Here is a 17,077-nt window from a genome sequence, read left to right as displayed (position 1 = left end):
TTTTTTGCAGTGCAAACTGCAATGAAAAGATCGCCGCACCCCGCCGGACGCGCGTTACGAACTCAACGAAAATTTGTCGCACTAGCCTGGTCGCGCGTTACGCCGCACCCCCCCCCCCCCTGCGTTACGCGTTACGCGGCAACATATATTGCCAGTACGGTAGATACGTACTGTACTACTGATGACTGATGTAGCTCGATACCATGACTGTCACCATGGTCATCATGTATGACACTGACAGTCATGATCATGAGTCATCGGTAAAGCGCGGTATACCGGTATGGCAATAAATGGCATCCACATGATCCATGGGCGGGAGCGAAAGGGATTTTTGAAAGTCTTCCGATGCATGATTATCATGATTATGTCCCAGCCAGGATGAGGAGAAAAAATTCTGTGAACCAAAATGACTAAGTTTTGTTTCCTTCGCATGGATGATGAACACGATTTTCTCCGTAGTGGGAGTATCGTCATTATGCATAGCAGAACGATATGAACATCATTGTTAGTGATACTAATAGGGCTAGGTCCAGGACAATAATTTCTCATAGCCGCAGCTCGTACGATCCGTATGTTCTGCCAGAGTGGCGTTTGGTGCGGTGGGGAGTGCGATCGGCATGGCGGAACGTGATGTAGCTTCCGAGGACTCTTGGAGCAACTCGGATGGAACTGCTGATGATTCGCTCGACGGAAATCCTGACAGCAGAACCCCACGGCATTCTCAACTCCCGATAGTGTCTCCTTCGGACAAATCAGAGAGATATTTTGCAACAATGAACCGCTCGTCCAGACGGCACGTCATGCCCGAAGAGGCATCAGCAGGAAGAACGCTAAGCTACTTGTCACCAGAGAATCCGCTCAGTGCTGCAGACGACGATCAGCGCCGCGATAGCAGCGCAGGCAGCCTGACGGAGGACACAGTAGATTTGTGCGCGCGAGGCGATGCTGTACCGGCAGCAGGTGGACAGTCCGAGGCTTATGACGAGGATGAAGATGAAGATGCTGAAGGCACACTCTCGGATCCATCTCAACAAGACATTCTGGATCATGGGTCTGAGAGGAGAAGAAGAAGTCGCGAACCCCGCAGCCACCATTTGGATGCGTCACACGCGTCAATGCTTGTACGTTCTGAAATATCTGCTGAGGTCTGCATGGTTCAAGCGTTTTAAAAGGGCTAAAGCAACGCATCAATTATAGCCAATATAGGGCTATGGAGCGAACGATCGAGTTCGTTTAAGGAACGCTAGCATAAGGATCACATGTTATTTGCACCCCAGCGCATCAATCCACTTTTGAGTTCAATACCACCCACCTACTCTCTACAATAGAATAATACACGTAGAAAGTTATCACATATCAGTAGCGCATTTTCAACTACAATGCATTTGTGATACTCCTAAAACCTGGGCAATGGAGTGCCATGGGTTGGGGACAGGGGCAGACGCTCCCCTGCACAGAAGTCTAGACTGGCACCTGAGCATTCTCCACTGTTGCGATTTCTGCTGTTTCACATCAGGGCCGTCCCGGAGATCCTAATCTTTGGCCACTGATGGAGGAGTTGATGAGTCTGGAAAGCGAATTGACGGTAAGCGTGGACAGTGAGTGCTTCCAGAGACGTATGGAACAATACAGTCAAAATCTCGCTGGTAAGACAAACGGTCACTCTGGACTTTGAGAACTCAGATGGTGAACATGTAAAAAAAATAGTTTAGTATGTAAACATGGTTAAGTTGGTGGACTCGATCGCATTACTTGTGCCCACATTTTTCCATGTTACAGCTCTATACTTTACAAGAACTAGTATCGGTACTCACACCACCATTGGATAAATCATTACTGGATATTATTATTATGTAAAAAAAATAAAATAAAAAATTCCATGTTACAGCTCTATACTTTACAAGAACTAGTATCGGTACTCCCACCACCATTGGATAAATCATTACTGGATATATTTTGTGGGTAAGAGGAACTCCCATTGCACTGCAAACAAGAAACAATGGTCCATTTGACTGTAGCTCTGTAGCTTGTAGCTGTAGCTGTTGCTCTTTATGCTGATGCGTTCAATCCATACGTGCTATCGTGACTGCCAACAAACTTAATATTTTTGTCCGTTTGTCGTCTCTAGAAAGAGGCCAAGCGACTGTACGAGCGCAAACAGCGACTGAAGAAGCGGGAACAGCGCGCTGCGGAGCTTGAGCGCCTGGCGTGTCAATCTCATGATCGCCTGGCACAGTGTGCCGAGTTGGAGGTCACTCAGCGTTGGAGTAAACTGGAAGAGGTGTGTGGCCCATATAGAGCTTGGCAGTATATTCACAAGTTCACTCGCACGTACGCACGCACACATGCATGTAAAGCACGCATGCACGGAGGCACACACAACGCTCACACACACACACACACCCACACCCACACACACACACACACACACACACACACACACACGCACATACACTGTTCAGTAATCGTCCACACCTGAAGTTATGCTACAGGCTGTGGTCGTTTTCTGCTAACCTGTTATATCATCCGCTTTTTCCATGTGACTGGCTGTGCGTGATTCCCACACTGCCAGAAGAGACTGTACATCCCATCATAGTGCACTGCTGAGACCCTGTGGCTGTTATCCATGTTTCAGCTAGGAATGTAGGGTGCACACAGAGAGCCTAATGGAACTGTTGAGACCGTGTTACCTGTTACGTATGTTTCAGGAACGCAGAGCGCACACACATAACCTAATGGAGCTCGTGAGGCGACGTGACAAAGAGGTGCAGCGACTGGAGGCCTCGTTCTCCACCATGCGGGAAGCCAACCATGAATTGAAGGAGAAGGTAAAACATGCAAGCGTTGTGTGCTACTAAATTGCCCCATCAAAAATTTAATAATAATAATAATAAATCTCCGAACAGTCAGCTGTTCGACCTTGTTAGGTCTCATCAGTGGAGCTGAGAGTTACTGGTCGACCCGACCGCAATGGAGTCTAATGAACAACAAAGCATACTGCAGTGTGTTGAACTGTTCTTTTTAAAGAACGCTCTGCAGGATGCATATTGTCTAAGACTTTAAAAACGTCTTAGTCAATATCTGAAAGGAATTCGGGTAGACACACCCATTCCCAGGGCTGCCACACTTGGAGGGAGAAAAATCTGACGGGGGTCTGGGGGTGTCCCCCTGGGAATTTTTTTAGGAAAATGGCTTGCTGTTGGGGCCCCATAACACATTTTTAACTGTCCACACGCATGCAAGCATGCGTGCATTTTACAGCTACATGTACATGTACAATGACTGGCCAAACGCGACCTGGAAGCGCCGAATGCGTCAACTGGACTAAAAAGCGCTCAAAATAAAATAATCGGTTGTCCCTCTTTGGGAACAAAATCGGTCGGTTTGTCTGGACGATTTCCGAAAAATCGGAGCAAGTGGCAGCCCTGCATTCCCATACTATAGCGCTGCACATCCGAACCAGTTCAGTTAGTTTACAATGTTTCGGCACTTGGCCACCGTCAGGTAATAACAATTCATTGTTATTCACGAAACGTTGTAAACTTACTGAATTGGGCCGGATGTGCAGCGCTATGGGAATGGGTGTGGCCACCCGAATTCCTTTCAGAGATGAAGCTGCAGGAAGCCTCAGCCCTTCTTCAAACTTAGTCAATATGCACCGATATTATGATCCAAGAAAGCAGAGGTGGTCGCAAAATGGTTCGGGGAACAGCAAACATGTTTCTAGAGTCACTGTTGAACCCGTAGTAAGTGCACCATCTACAGTGGCACTATGAGCCCAACACATCAAGTAGAATGATGTTCCAGCATCACTACTTCAGGCTGTATGCAAGTGCTGACTGATGAGGAATCCAGCTGGCTTTTCTCTCAAGCCCCCGCCATGGGCCTGTGGGCAAATAAGACTGTATTTACAGGTACATTCTGTAAAACAAGAAAGTAACGATGTACTGCATTGTGAAAGGATTCAATCTCCTTTCGACTCGAGAACATCAGAAAGAACAACAAATCAACGAACATCACAAACCATATGCGCGCAGGCGCATCCAAGTCAAAAGCATGTGCACTTTCACACAAGCGCGCATCTAGTGCTGACTCCGAGACCTCTGATCGGACTATAGCTGGACTCGCCTCACCTGCACCTTGCTTTTGCATGTCCTACCCATTTTGTCTGTTTGTCCTAGTCTTCTGTCCCACTTTGCTGCTACCCCGCATCACCAGTAGGATCGTGTGCTTTAAACATTTAAAAGCAAGGTCAGCAGCACATGCATTGTAGAACAGAGTACATCGTATTATCGTATTATTATGGTACTGGTGTGTAGAGGGGCTATTCCATTACAGGCCTCTTTTTTTGCTTAGAACTGGGAGGTGTATTCCACACACATTGGCGTGTAGTAAAGAGCACCCGAATCCCTGTAATTTTGGTCGTTTTGGGAGACTATTGTGAATGCACGGAATAATGCTGAAGTCCGCTGCAAGGTGTTCATAATGGTTTGTGTGTTCTCTGTATTGTTGAACCACCAGGTATCCAAGCTGGAGACAGAAAGCATTGCCTTCAGCAAACAACTATCCTCGTCACAGAGACGCGTGCGAAATCTGCAGGTTTGTAGCCTCGGCGCTTTGGGTCTCTTGTGAGCTTCACATTTTACTCTTAGAGTATCCCAGCATTACTGCGGTCACTGTATATGGGCTGAGTGGTCGAACGATGCACACAGCTCATGGGTTATGTTGTTTACCACTGTTCGATTTATTGATAGGCTCGCTGTCGACTGCAAGATCAGCACCAGAACTCGGCGGAGGTGGTACGAGAAGCCATGGCAAGATCCAAGCGAGTGCAAGACGCGGGCCATGCTCAATGTAAGCAATGCTGCCCAGTGTTTCTACTTGTCTAATGTACTGTACCAGCTCTGCAGTGGGGTGCGGATCAGAAGTTGGAAGTAAATTCATTTGTGTGCAAAGTCAAGAGATGGTATGGGCATGCACTTCCTTATGCATATTTCTGGAGCTGCATTCAGCGCATGTGTGGACATACCAACATCAAATTCATGTTATTTCCCTCCTTTTTGTGTGGGCAGCAAGCTCATCTGGACGCAGCGCGGCGTCCACGGTTCAGAGCAGCTCACAGCAAGACGGGCGCTACATCATTCCGTTCTGCACCCTCCTGGAGTGGATCGTTGATGCCCAGCTGATGTCCTCGTGGAAGAAGGTGCAGCACGGTCCAACGAAAATGAAGCCAGACGAGTTTCAGGCACAGTGTGCAAAGGTACGGTTATGCCTGTTATTGTGTGCTTAGCACATCACAATGTTTAACTACTAGTGTGTGCTGCACCTTCATGGTTGTTTGTTGTGATGATCAGATTAATACAGTACAGTATGTGTATGGTTCATCTTCAAGCACGGCTCGTTGTTCTACTTCGAAGTACATTGAAACCTGTCTAAGACGACCGTTCAAGGGACCTTCAGAATGTGGTCTCTGTTACCAGGTGGTCTCCTTATCCAGGGTCTATTGACTGGAAATAGCATCCCTTGGTCTTGGTTGCAGTGATCTTCTAGGACAGTTTGTCACCTTATCCGCGATGTCGCTGGGACAGGTTTTACTGGAACTAAGCCATGAGACTGGTACTGTATAAGCAGAAATATTCGTCTGGAATTTAATTTCGTCTTTTTCGGCCAAGGAACTTTTGGACTAAATTAAATGCCGGACAAATGTCGATTTGTCCAGCTTTTCAATGCACTCTTATGATCCATAGACGAAATTTACAGCCGGACGAACTCCCTTTCTTTGGAGTTGGACGAAATTATTGACCGACGAAATGTTCTGCTTGTACAGTATAGTGTTTCAAAAACCTAGCAATGTACTGCAGTGTGTGCAATAGACTGTTTGTGTTTCGCCCGTTGTTGACCTTGCTTCATGTAGCTCTTGCCTCTGGTGGTGGAGCTTCTAACTACGTGCGATGTGAGCACGATGGCCAATCAGATCGCGATCCCCTGTCTACGCTTTGCTCTGGTGTCGTCTCGATTCATCACTCATTCTTCCGTGTCGGCGGTGAGTTGCACTCTTTTTAGCAGCCATCACGCCTTGTAGCACAACAAGTAGTGACTGCTAAGAAGTGAATGGAATCCCAGATTTCTGTTAGGCCTGTTTCTTCAAGGCTGTCTTGGTTACTTGTTCTGTAACTGACATGGTTGTCTTGGTTACTTGTCCCGTATCTGACATGGGGGTATTGATCATACTGCTCAATGTATCCCTGTGCATATCCGTTCTTCTGACCAGGCAGTTCAAAGTCAACGAGCCTCTTTACTAATGATGTTCCGTCATCTGGGTGAAGCTATGACTCGTCCCAAGGTAAGATCTCTGCCTTCCTGATCACCCTCAGTTTCCTTCTTCTGTACGACCCTCTTTAAAGTTTTACATTGTACTGTTGAGGCAACGAACTAAAAATAATAATAATAAAAAGATGTGTCGTGTCATTCTAACGGTTTTCTTTTCTTGTTAATCAAAATACAAAAAAACATGGAAATCTATTGCACGTGCTGATCTCCGAAGAATAATTTGTGTAGGCTCAACTTGATGACTGGATGGCTAGTTTCACTTGATTTTCCCTACTGCTGAAGTTTAGTGTAGCGATTTTGTTTGGTATTTTGTTTTTCCCTGAAACACTGCATTCTCTCCAGGGCTCCAATCAGCCAGCCATGTTAGCGTCCGCAAGTTGGCATGTTCAGCTCCTATCCTCACTTTTTGTCCTGGCCAATGTCAACAGAAGTAAGTGGTCTTTCTTGTCCGCTCTCGTGCTGCTGACGGTTCAAGGGCTGTTCTAGTTGATGGACTCTAACACATATCTTGTGCCCCACTGTTTTCCTCGCTTCACCCCGGTAAATATATAATTGGGTTAAGCTGGGATATTGCGGAGTGCCTTCATGTTACTACGTCTTGTGTATCTGTAGGAGTTGCATTATTTGATAAAAAGTATATTTTTCGCAGGTAAGAGTATTTATTTTGTAGAGCTTGAGTGGATATAGATTCCTAGGTTAGCGCTACACCGTATCTCGTCTGCTTGATATGATGACCATTCAACTTGCCTGACCCTGAGTGTGTAATGTAATAATTTTAGTCTTTGCATGGCTTGTTGCCTATTCTTCCTTGTACATGTATCTGTGTTTGGTGTTCAGCTGATCTTGTCCTACATGCATTTGACGTGCTTCGGAATAGTCTACGAAATGCTGTGGTGAGTCAGTAGAGACTGTACGTGAAACAGCAGTCACATGTAGAATGGTGCAAAGCAGATTACCATGGAGTGGCTGTTTATCAATTTTGGCCATTGTTGTCACAATTGTGAAATGTATGCCTGAACGTATTGGCTAGAGAATATGGCCCGTTTTGGAGATTAAGGATTGCAATATCACATAGTTTGGTTGCCTGGTGATTGCTTCGGCGTGAACCTTTCCAAGTCACAACTAGATCCTATTGAACCTCTTCTCTCACATGCAAGTGTCTAGTACTTTCCCTGGCAGTTACCACAACCTTCTGTGCATCGCAATGTCATATTGGCCACAGTGCTGTGCATCGCAATGTCATATTGGCCACAGTGCTGTGCATCGCAATGGCATATTGGCCACAGTGCTGTGCATCGCAATGGCATATTGGCCACAGTGCTGTGCATCGCAATGTCATATTGGCCACAGTGCTGTGCATCGCAATGTCATATTGGCCACAGTGCTGTGCATCGCAATGTCATATTGGCCACAGTGCTGTGCATCGCAATGTCATATTGGCCACAGTGCAATGTCATATTGGCCACAGTGCAATGTCATATTGGCCACAGTGCAATGTCATATTGGCCACAGTGCAATGTCATATTGGCCACAGTGCCGGCTTGTAACTAGACTACTAGTAGTGGTATAGTGTGAAGCTGCTCAATGCACTGCGATCATAGTAATCATGTTTGCGCCCTGTAATAGTGCACAGCCCAGTGTTCACGAATCATTGGCCCCTCAGAATGCTCAATCCTGTCACAGTGACTGCTCGCCTTTCATCATTGTACTGTATCTGAGCTTCCCAGAAGACTGCATCATCACCATGAGACTAGTATCGGCAAGTCCGTGATGATTAAGGGTGGATGGTTAGAGTGTCTATGGACTAAGAGCTGCCGATCATTAGCCTTCCGGCATTCTCTAAACTGTCCAGTTTGCAGGTGAAACCCTTTAACCAAGAAATCAACCGATCGATGCTTGTATTCTTGAATTTTTTATTGGTTGTGTATTGGTGTGCCGCTGCACAGCAAAAGAGCATCTTCCTCAACCACAGTGGAATGGGCGTGATTGTCATGTTCATGCGCTCCTCAACAGCACCGGTTAGTGAACTGCCATGCACTGATCTGCAATGAGTCGTAGCTTGGCGCGTGCGCGTTTAAAAAAAACTATGAAGGCGGTGGTGCGGCTGACATTGTCAAGTATAATTTGTGTGGAGCAGCAAACCAGCGCTCGCGATGCCACTCCACAAAGAGCGAAACAGTTCTCTCCGCAGATTGAGTATTTTACTCCTGCTCTTTTAGTAGTTGACCACCCTCATGCAGATAGTGCCTTTGCTGTTTGCATTATGCATAGCTCACTGACTTTTCATTTGAGCACTCTGGCAAGGTACGTTCGGGCCTAGTTTAAATCTGGCTTTGAAATCTGTATGTTCAATTCAAATCAGGTCCGGCCTCATTTTCTCTTTGCTGCGCTGATGAGTCTACGAAGGGCGAAGCAGTTCTGTCCCCGGATTGAGTATTTTGCTCTTGTTCATAGACATTTAGCACTCTCGTGGTTGGTATCGCCTTTGCTGTTTGCGTTATGCAGAGCTCTCTGACTTGTCGGTTCTCTTGTTGAGTGTGCTTCTTCTTCCTGTTTGTTGTGTGTATGTATCTCTCCGTTTTTGAGTCAATTCTTGGACCAAAGGAAACGTGGCCGTTCTGTGAATCAAACAAAGTACACCGCACCAGTGTTGCGGAATTCTCATCAGAAGTCAAGCGCTATGCATTACTACACAGGCGGTACAGAGAGATATGCATGTGTCCTTCGATAGCTCAGTTGGTAGAGCGGAAGACTGTAGTCGGTGTCAGTAAATGACAGTAATCTTTAGGTCGCTGGTTCGAATCCGGCTCGAAGGATTTTTTCTTCAAGTTTTGTATTTTCTAGTGACACTGAAACTTCGGGTGTTTTTAGTAACTTTTTACTCTTTTTGCTCTGATTCTCTTCTGATTCCCTACTGATGTTTACAGTCTCTTGTGTCAGCAGCTGTGGATGTACACCTGCATTTAGTCAACGAGCCAGGTAAGAAGACTGCGTGCACGATTTTCCGAGAGGTGCCTTATCAGTTATCATGCACACCCTTTTAACTTCACAAGCTCGTAAAAGGCTGGCATTTCCTTGCGAGAGGTGCCGAATCGCAAATTTTGAACTTCGCAAACCAGTCTCGATTTCTTGAACGCAAACATTTCTTATTGCAAACATTTCTTATTGCAAACATTTCTTATTGCAAACATTACCTGCTTTAAAGTACACTCGTACCTCGGTTATCCGTTCCCCGAATTTACCTGCACTTCGGTCTACTGGGCACCCTTTGGGCAAGTTTGAGTGAAAATATTACTACTCTTTTGTGACTTTTGTGGAAATAGTGATGTCGCATGCCTTATCTATTGCCTTTCCCCATCAAAATGTATGTGATTCGGAGTCACGGACATTTGGAAGTCATGGGCAGTAAGTCAGTAACATCCGGCCAGATAAACGAGGTATGAGTGCATGTGTTAAACTGGTGCAGGTATGGTGGCAATGTACGAAAATACGTACACTACCCAGTATGCTAGTAAGGTACCAGTGGGCACACATAACCTTTCTTCTGGGTTCCAAGTGAATGTTACTATCTAATAGCTGGCATTCTGCATTCTCCAATGTGGTTTCCATGCATCACGCATTTGATATATGAATGGCGCAATGGCAATTTTTGTGGACTTAAGGTTTGCTGCTCGCATCCAGAATTATCAGGATTCATATCTTGTTCCTGTCTTGGTTAGCACACGCTGTGCTTGCGCCGTTGCGTTTCTGTCAGTCTGTGACGCCGCTTATGGCTTCCCCTGCTGTGCACAGCTATCGTGGACAGATTCTTGCAGGCCTGCTGTAACGAAGAGTGGTTCCACTCTGTCTCCTGCCTGCTACGCGACCACAAGAACTTTGTTCTTGCCGAGAAGCTAAGCATCGTCCTTCAAAAACTGGCAACAGCAAGGTGAGTTCTCAATTTCACATGAATCGATACTATCGGTATTTAGGAGGACCTGCCAATACACGTACTTCCGTAGCATGCTCGTGCATAATATGTAGTTTACGGTTTTGTTAAAGGGGAAGTATACCCTAAAATCAAATTTTCACCAGTTGTAGTCTTCGGGGTGCTGAGTCGAATGGTCTTGGTCCGAGGAAGCTGCGACGCTCCCTTCCTACTTGAATCCCAATCGAACTCGCGCACTTCCACCGAAACTGGGTGACTGCGCCCTACTAGATGGGGATTTGTATGCAAAATGTCACTAAAAGCGCCATTTCGAGATTTTGCATACAAATCCCCATCTAGTAGGGCGCAGTCACCCAGTTTCGGTGGAAGTGCGCGGGTTCGATTGGGAAAAAGAAGGAAGGGAGCGTCGCAGCTTCCTCGGACCAAGACCATTCGACTCAGCACCCAGAAGACTACAACTGGTGAAATTTTGATTTTAGGTTATACTTCCCCTTTAAATTTTTTCTGTTTCTGTGTAATTACCTGTGCTGTATGTCACATGCATTCATGATAATCAATGCATCGTGGTTCACCACTATCAAACACAGTCGCAGTTACACAGAGACTCAGACAGAGAATACGTCTGACATGCCTCCCTCTCTGCTCAAACTACAGTCATAAAGTGAGGGCAGCAATCCCCATGTCAACACATGACAGTTCGGAACTAAGGCAGGCGGCATTCTATAACTAGTGTACTATTGTCAGTGAGGCACTCAGCTTAGCTTTTGTGTAGTATATGACAGGCTTTCGGTGCTGGAACCATGCAACCATGCCTCATATATCCTGAACATCTGCTAACAACACTTCAGAGGTTGCAGGAAGACTCCTCGACTCGTCAACTGCGACTGAGTCTACCTCTACCGGCACCAAGACGTTGACAGGACGGCGAAATGTCTTGCCGTTCACTTGGATGTCTACCACTTGCACTATGCCATCTGAGTGTGGATGTACTTCCGTTACTCGAACGAGAGGCCGGCACGCTCTTGCTCAGGTCTTCTACATCACCTCAGTGTCTGCTCTAGGATTGTAGGACAGCCGGGTACACGTGTACCTGGCGCAACCATTTCAACCGGGTCGGAGCCGGGTACACATGTACCTGGCGGCTGGCGCTGTCTCACCAGCCGAGTCACATGCTTTAACTGGTTGGTTGGTTTATTTTAATTCGGACAATAGACGGGAACTAGGCCCAATGATATAAAGGCGAATGGATAAGCCGCATTTAGAAAAGAGAGGACAAGAATTAGAAAATTACAAAAGAAGAAGAAGTATCTGACACATACAAGCCATGTAGTCAGTCCTTCCAAAGTTAGAAAGTGTAAAGTACCAACCGGGTCACAGGTGACCCGGTACTATATTTTCAACCGGGTCCAAGCGCCGCCCAACCGGGTGGATTACCCGGCTCACCCGGCGCTGGAGCAGACACTGCACCTGGACCACATCTCCGATGGTTACGTTCTTGCCTTCCTTGTGCAACTTAGCATGGAGGTTAAGTCGAGGGACGAGTTCTTCCAGCCAATGTCGCTAGATGTTGCGCACCACTAGCTGTACATACTCCCATCTCTTCCTTGCTTGGATGAACTCTATCCTGGTCATCTTGATGTTGCCATCTGGATCTCACCAGGGGTTCAAGATCCCTATCATTATCTCCACCATTGGTATCAAGGTAGTTTCCTTTTCTATACAATCATGCTCTCACAGATGAAAGACTTCCCTTTGGCAATGTACTGTCACCCACCCTGAGGAGGATGGTGCAGTGTACCGACACTGGACAGTGATGGCATCCGCATAGCGAGACCTACCAATATGCCCAGTACTAGGTGCCCAATGTCTTGGATACTCCCAGGGGCTGCAGGGTACTGAGGATGGGGGGACGAAGTCCCAATAGTGCCACTGCCAAAGTGCTTCCGCCTTTTTGGCTATCTCTTAGGCACCTGCCAGTGGCATGGTAGTCTTGACATCAGGCACTTACAGACCACTACACGTCCTAAGTGAGATATTGAAGGCTGCCTTTCAAGCACTGTGCTCTTGGTCTCCCATCATTGAGGATGGGGGGGGGGTGTTCAGCTTTCAGTCACCTGGTGTGAGCATCCTTTATCTACTAGGATCTTGTTAGAAGTGCTACGGTGCTGGATAGTGGCTTTGAGTTTTAGTCGGGGCAGGCATATAATATGGTGGGCTCGTGAGCCAATTGCCGACTCACTGTGATGGTCGGGTAATGTAAACCTGTTGGTGTGGATGCGGAGCAGATTCGGATGGCAAATTCCAGTTGGGTATTGCTTGTCATCAGTCTTATATTTCAAGCTCATACAACTGATGCCAAAATTTGTCAGTTCAACTCGGGTGTCGTGAGCACATGTATCTTTGAAACAGTCATGCGTGTGTGATGGTCGGTTGGTGCACGGAAATCTGGCGATACATATGTAAAGGAGGCTTAGTTGTGAATGTAAAGGGGGGGGGGGGGGGGAGAGAGATGACCCATCACAGCATTGTTCTTGACTGTGAGCAAGGCATGTATGTGAGAGCTGACGGTCTTCATGAACATTCCGCACGTTCCAGCAGTGTTTGCCAGCCGGGCTATTAATTTGGCAAAGACTAACAACACAGGAAAACAACATAGCCGTGCATGTCAGTCAGTTTCTATTTTGATTCACTACTAAGTTGTTGTAATGGCGGAGTGGTGCGGAGTGGCTTGGCTGTTGTGGCACACCTGCCTGAGCAGTCCAGGTCTTCTGCTGCTGTACATTTCTGCAAACTCATTCATTGGACCTGTGGCCTCTGTGACTTCGGCAGTCTGGGTCAGATCCCGTCTTGCTTGCTTAGGCACTTTAAGTATATCAACGACTTTAGGCCCCATGTTCTACTAGCACCACACAACACCGCTTACCAGTACACTGATACAGTTTTCAAGTTTTGTAATAGACTGCAAATAGACTGCTTTGAAAGCACTGCAAAACCACAGAAAAGCACCTGCCAACACACGGGCACTTGCCCTAAAGGGAAAATCACCTGTTTGGCAAGGTGTTGATGGATTCAGTTCTCAGGAGTGTTGGCAGAGGCTTAGGAGTGTTACGGATCGCTCACAGTAAGGAGTATTGTTAGCCGTCCTTGGAATGTGCCTACACAAGATGGGGAATGGTCAGTGTCTCACGCCATGCGGGCATGATCGTGACTTTGACTTTCCGGCGGGGGGGGGGGGGGGGGGGGGGAGGGTCGAATATTTAGAATTTCTGGCATTTGCCTGGTCCTTTTCATGGAAACGAGCTGACAATATGACATCACAAACCCAGTCTTTACCTATATCTTGCCTGTAGATGTGGTGGAAAATTTAGGCAAATCTGGAAAATGTGCGGCGAAGAAGGATTTGGTGTTACACATGCTTCTGCCAGTTCTGGATGTCAGTGCGGATCGAGAATGTGAGACAACTGGTATTGCCCCCCCCCCCCGGCTGGGATCATGGCTGACTCACTATGATGGTTAGACCACAACACAATATCGAAACTGCAGACATTACTATGCAGCATGGCTGATGATTGGAACAGGAAAATCGAGTCTGGAACAATACACCTTAGCTCCAAACATGTTCACATCTTGCATGGCAATGTCTGCAAACATGTTCACATCTTGCATGGCAATGTCTGCAAACATGTTCACATCTTGCATGGCAATGCCTGCGCCATTTTCACTGTTTACAGCTTTTCTTAAGCTAAAGTATCCTAAGTCACAGTGTATTGTGTACGCGCATGCCTGGCGGCGCTCTCATTCTCACGTAGAGTCTCACACAACTTAATGTGGCACTGAAAAGTGGCACTTCAGCTTAGGTTTTCTGAGCCTTTCCTTGTGCCAGTTACGTGGAATGCGTATACTGATGTGTGGTGTTAGGCAACTTGGCACTAGAGGACAAATAAATTGCATATTTCAACTTTTATGGCAAGGAGAGAGATAGAAGGGGGGAGGGATTAGATGAGCCATCACACAGTTGGTGCTGGCATGAGTTCATTAAAATTCCTCACATCTCTGCAACAAAAACAGTGTCAGCACTAAACAATGCTTCCAGCATGTGCCGTGAGTAGTTTAGTGAGTTTCCTATGTACATGTTAATACTGTCTTAGTTATATGCTGCAGAACGGTGTGTTTTGTATTGCACAAGTCAGCCTGGCCACTCAGTCAAATCTCTCCCATTTACATTTCTGCTATCTCAGGATGATTGGGTGGCCTCCAAGTCTTAGTTATAACTTAGTGTTGGTCTGATGTACTGTGTGGCTTGTGCCCATACAGTGTACGAGCACCACCACTCACCAGCCTGTGTATGTATGTAGGTAGTGCAGCTGTTGCACTTGCCTATTGCGTATTGGTCACTTTCAAAGCACTGCAAAACACACTGAAGTACCTGGCAATAACATGCGAGCACTTGCTGTAGCTAATTACTGCCTTGCTAGCCTGGAGGTATTGATGGATGCAGTCAGGGGTAGTGATGGATGCAGTTACGAGGAGTGGCAGCTGCTGATTGCTCTGATTGTAGGAATCCAGAGGCAGCCTTGACTTTACAGTCACCCCTTGTGTCCAGCCTCACCAAAAGGCATAACAATGCCGGGTTAATTAGCGGGTCTATTAGTTTGGGTTCAAGTGCCTTAAGGGGGGGGGGGGGGATGGCAAGCCAGTAAAGAGTGCAATCAGTTGAGCAACACAGGTGAATTCTGGTGGTATGCACCCCATGTACCCCATGTACCCCATGTACCCCATATGCAGCAAGACAGTGTAGTTAGTATCCTGGTTACAATATACTTCTCATGATCCCATCATGCATCAGTGTATCAGTGTATAACCTGTACTCTGGACAATAGGGGTGTGCGGATAATGCTCGAAAAGGTGGCAGATTCTGCTCGAAAAGCAGTGAAAATGGCAGAACCATACAAACCTTATGGCGGGCAATTCCTCGAACAGTTCTGCTCCATTTCTTTATCCACATACCAAACATGCATGAAACTTACCCGAAAAAGTACCGAATTCTGCCAATTTTTCTGCCGGCATTATCCGCGTATGCCTACTGGACAATGTCCTTACCAAGCAATAGTATGTCTTATCATTGCTTATTCTAAGTGAGCTCCACTCTACTTTTCTTCTATGTTTTCTGCAGGATTGCTCAGCAGCACTTTGTCGCCCATCAGCTGGTTCCCATAGCTGAGCAGCTCATGCAGCGGTGCGGGCCTGACAAGGCTTTCCTGCTGCTCAATCTCCGCTCCCTGGTGTCGCAGGTGACTGGTACTGTCAAGGAGGCAGCAAAACGTGCCAGATCCTGAACAGCCACGCGTTCACTCTGTACCGCTCTTGTCCGTAGTCTGTGTTTTAAGTTTGGCATGCCCCCCCCCCCCCCCAAGAATGTGGTGGCTGTGAGAAGGAAGAGGAAAAACCTATGCAATAGCCTACCATTAGCCATGAACTTGATGAGTGCTGCCCTGTTAATCTGAAGTGCATCTGATTTATGCATCCCATTTCTGTCTTCTACCCTGAACCACTACTTTATTTGTAAAATTATCATATCTTGAGGGGTGTATTATCTCTGCCAGGTTGAAAGTGTTTTCTAAAGTGCTACATGGACGCGCAGAAGGGCTGGTGACTTGACGGAGACTCACTGGGAGGAATCGGGGTGAGGTATCCCCGCAGCTTCACGACGAAGACACACTGGACGGAATAATTTCCCTGAAGAAACAGAATTTATTCGCGGAGTAGAATCTATAATTGTAGGACAGAAGTAGGGATGTCAGCCATATGAATTGAGAGTGTACTGGTATTTGACTCAGCTTCTATAGTTGACACTGTCCTACATGTATATGGTGCAGTGGTATGTGCAGTCGAGTTCCAATCCAGAGGTTGCGGGTTCAATTCCCGACGATTATGGTCGAACACGCCTTTCTTCTCTTTCTTATTCTCCCATCTCTTCTTTCATTCTCCTGGGTGCAACAGCCCTGCTAGTGCATGCCGCAGTACTATAGTATGTGGTGTTGTGTGTACTTGTGTGCAAAAAAGGGATTCACTGGCCAGAAAAAGCCACTTCAACCAGCCCTGTGGTGACCAGGCTAAAATTAGAGGCGGTCAATTCATCAGCCTTGCAAGCTGTTGAATGGTGTAATCCCAGCACAAGTTGCTATGTCTAACATAGTGTGTTCGCTACCATCGCTTCAGCGATGGGCAGAAGTACGAGTGTACACAGGTTTTCTGTGCTTCAGGGCATTGGCCTTCTGGCTATAAACTGCTATAGGTCGTCATGCAGCTATTATTTCCTACTCCCACATGTGCACTCCCAGCATGTGAAGTTTTCTGTTGACCCTGGTGCACAGTCAGTAACAAGTTTGCCTCTGTTATGATGTCCCCAGTGGAATTCTACCTCAATCATGAAAATCACAATTTTTTAATGTCCTTGGTACCTGTACCTGTACATGTATTGCTCTCCTTTCCATTGCTATCGCCGCACAGTGAATCTACCGGAAACCCCTTGGAAAAGATGTTTGTGTGCGTGATGTGTTTAGAATGGCTTGCAGTTCGGGTTAGACATGATGCCCTATTCTTTTACTGCTGCCGAGGAGTTTTCAATTTCATTGTCCTCTGCTTTTGTTGAGGGATTGAAGTCCTTTTCCTCGTCAATTTGTTTTCCTGCTGGGCCAGTGGATTTGAAACAGTGGCAAGCATGGAGTGAAAGGAACATTCATGCAATGGAGTGTCCCGTGCCTTGGGATTGGCTTTGATATACATGTGTTGCACAAAAGCTTTGGCTTCGAGAAGTTA

The 17,077-nt window shown here is 46.7% G+C and overlaps 1 protein-coding gene and 1 non-coding gene across 2 annotated transcripts; both read left to right on the top strand.

Moving 5' to 3' along the window:
* Positions 1-360: 360 nt before the first annotated feature.
* Positions 361-16,812, top strand: LOC135811955 (coiled-coil domain-containing protein 138-like). The gene is made up of 15 exons (XM_065325236.1): positions 361-1,121; positions 1,517-1,585; positions 2,129-2,281; positions 2,709-2,828; positions 4,522-4,599; positions 4,755-4,854; positions 5,073-5,260; positions 5,915-6,043; positions 6,272-6,343; positions 6,673-6,760; positions 7,168-7,223; positions 8,277-8,348; positions 9,258-9,309; positions 10,123-10,258; positions 15,432-16,812. Exons 1-15 carry the CDS (start codon positions 618-620, stop codon positions 15,592-15,594), a joined length of 1,980 nt encoding a protein of 659 aa, XP_065181308.1. The 5' UTR covers positions 361-617; the 3' UTR covers positions 15,595-16,812.
* On the top strand, positions 9,052-9,146 carry Trnay-gua (transfer RNA tyrosine (anticodon GUA)). Its single transcript has 2 exons — positions 9,052-9,088; positions 9,111-9,146. It is a non-coding gene; the product is annotated as a tRNA-Tyr (tRNA).
* Positions 16,813-17,077: the final 265 nt, after the last annotated feature.

The sequence above is a fragment of the Sycon ciliatum genome, chromosome 1 (assembly GCF_964019385.1).
Source record: "Sycon ciliatum chromosome 1, ocSycCili1.1, whole genome shotgun sequence".
NCBI classification, from domain to species: Eukaryota; Metazoa; Porifera; class Calcarea; order Leucosolenida; family Sycettidae; genus Sycon; species Sycon ciliatum.
The sequence above is the reverse complement of the archived record's forward strand: the minus strand, read 5'-3'. Positions and strand labels throughout refer to the sequence as shown.

Coding starts and splice junctions, on each gene's coding strand:
- LOC135811955 (XM_065325236.1), top strand. CDS start 618: ATGGCGGAACGTGATGTAGCTTCCGAGGACTCTTGGAGCAACTCGGAT. Junction 6,344..6,672: donor AAGCTATGACTCGTCCCAAG/GTAAGATCTCTG, acceptor CATTCTCTCCAG/GGCTCCAATCAGCCAGCCAT. Junction 8,349..9,257: donor TGCGCTCCTCAACAGCACCG/GTTAGTGAACTG, acceptor TGATGTTTACAG/TCTCTTGTGTCAGCAGCTGT.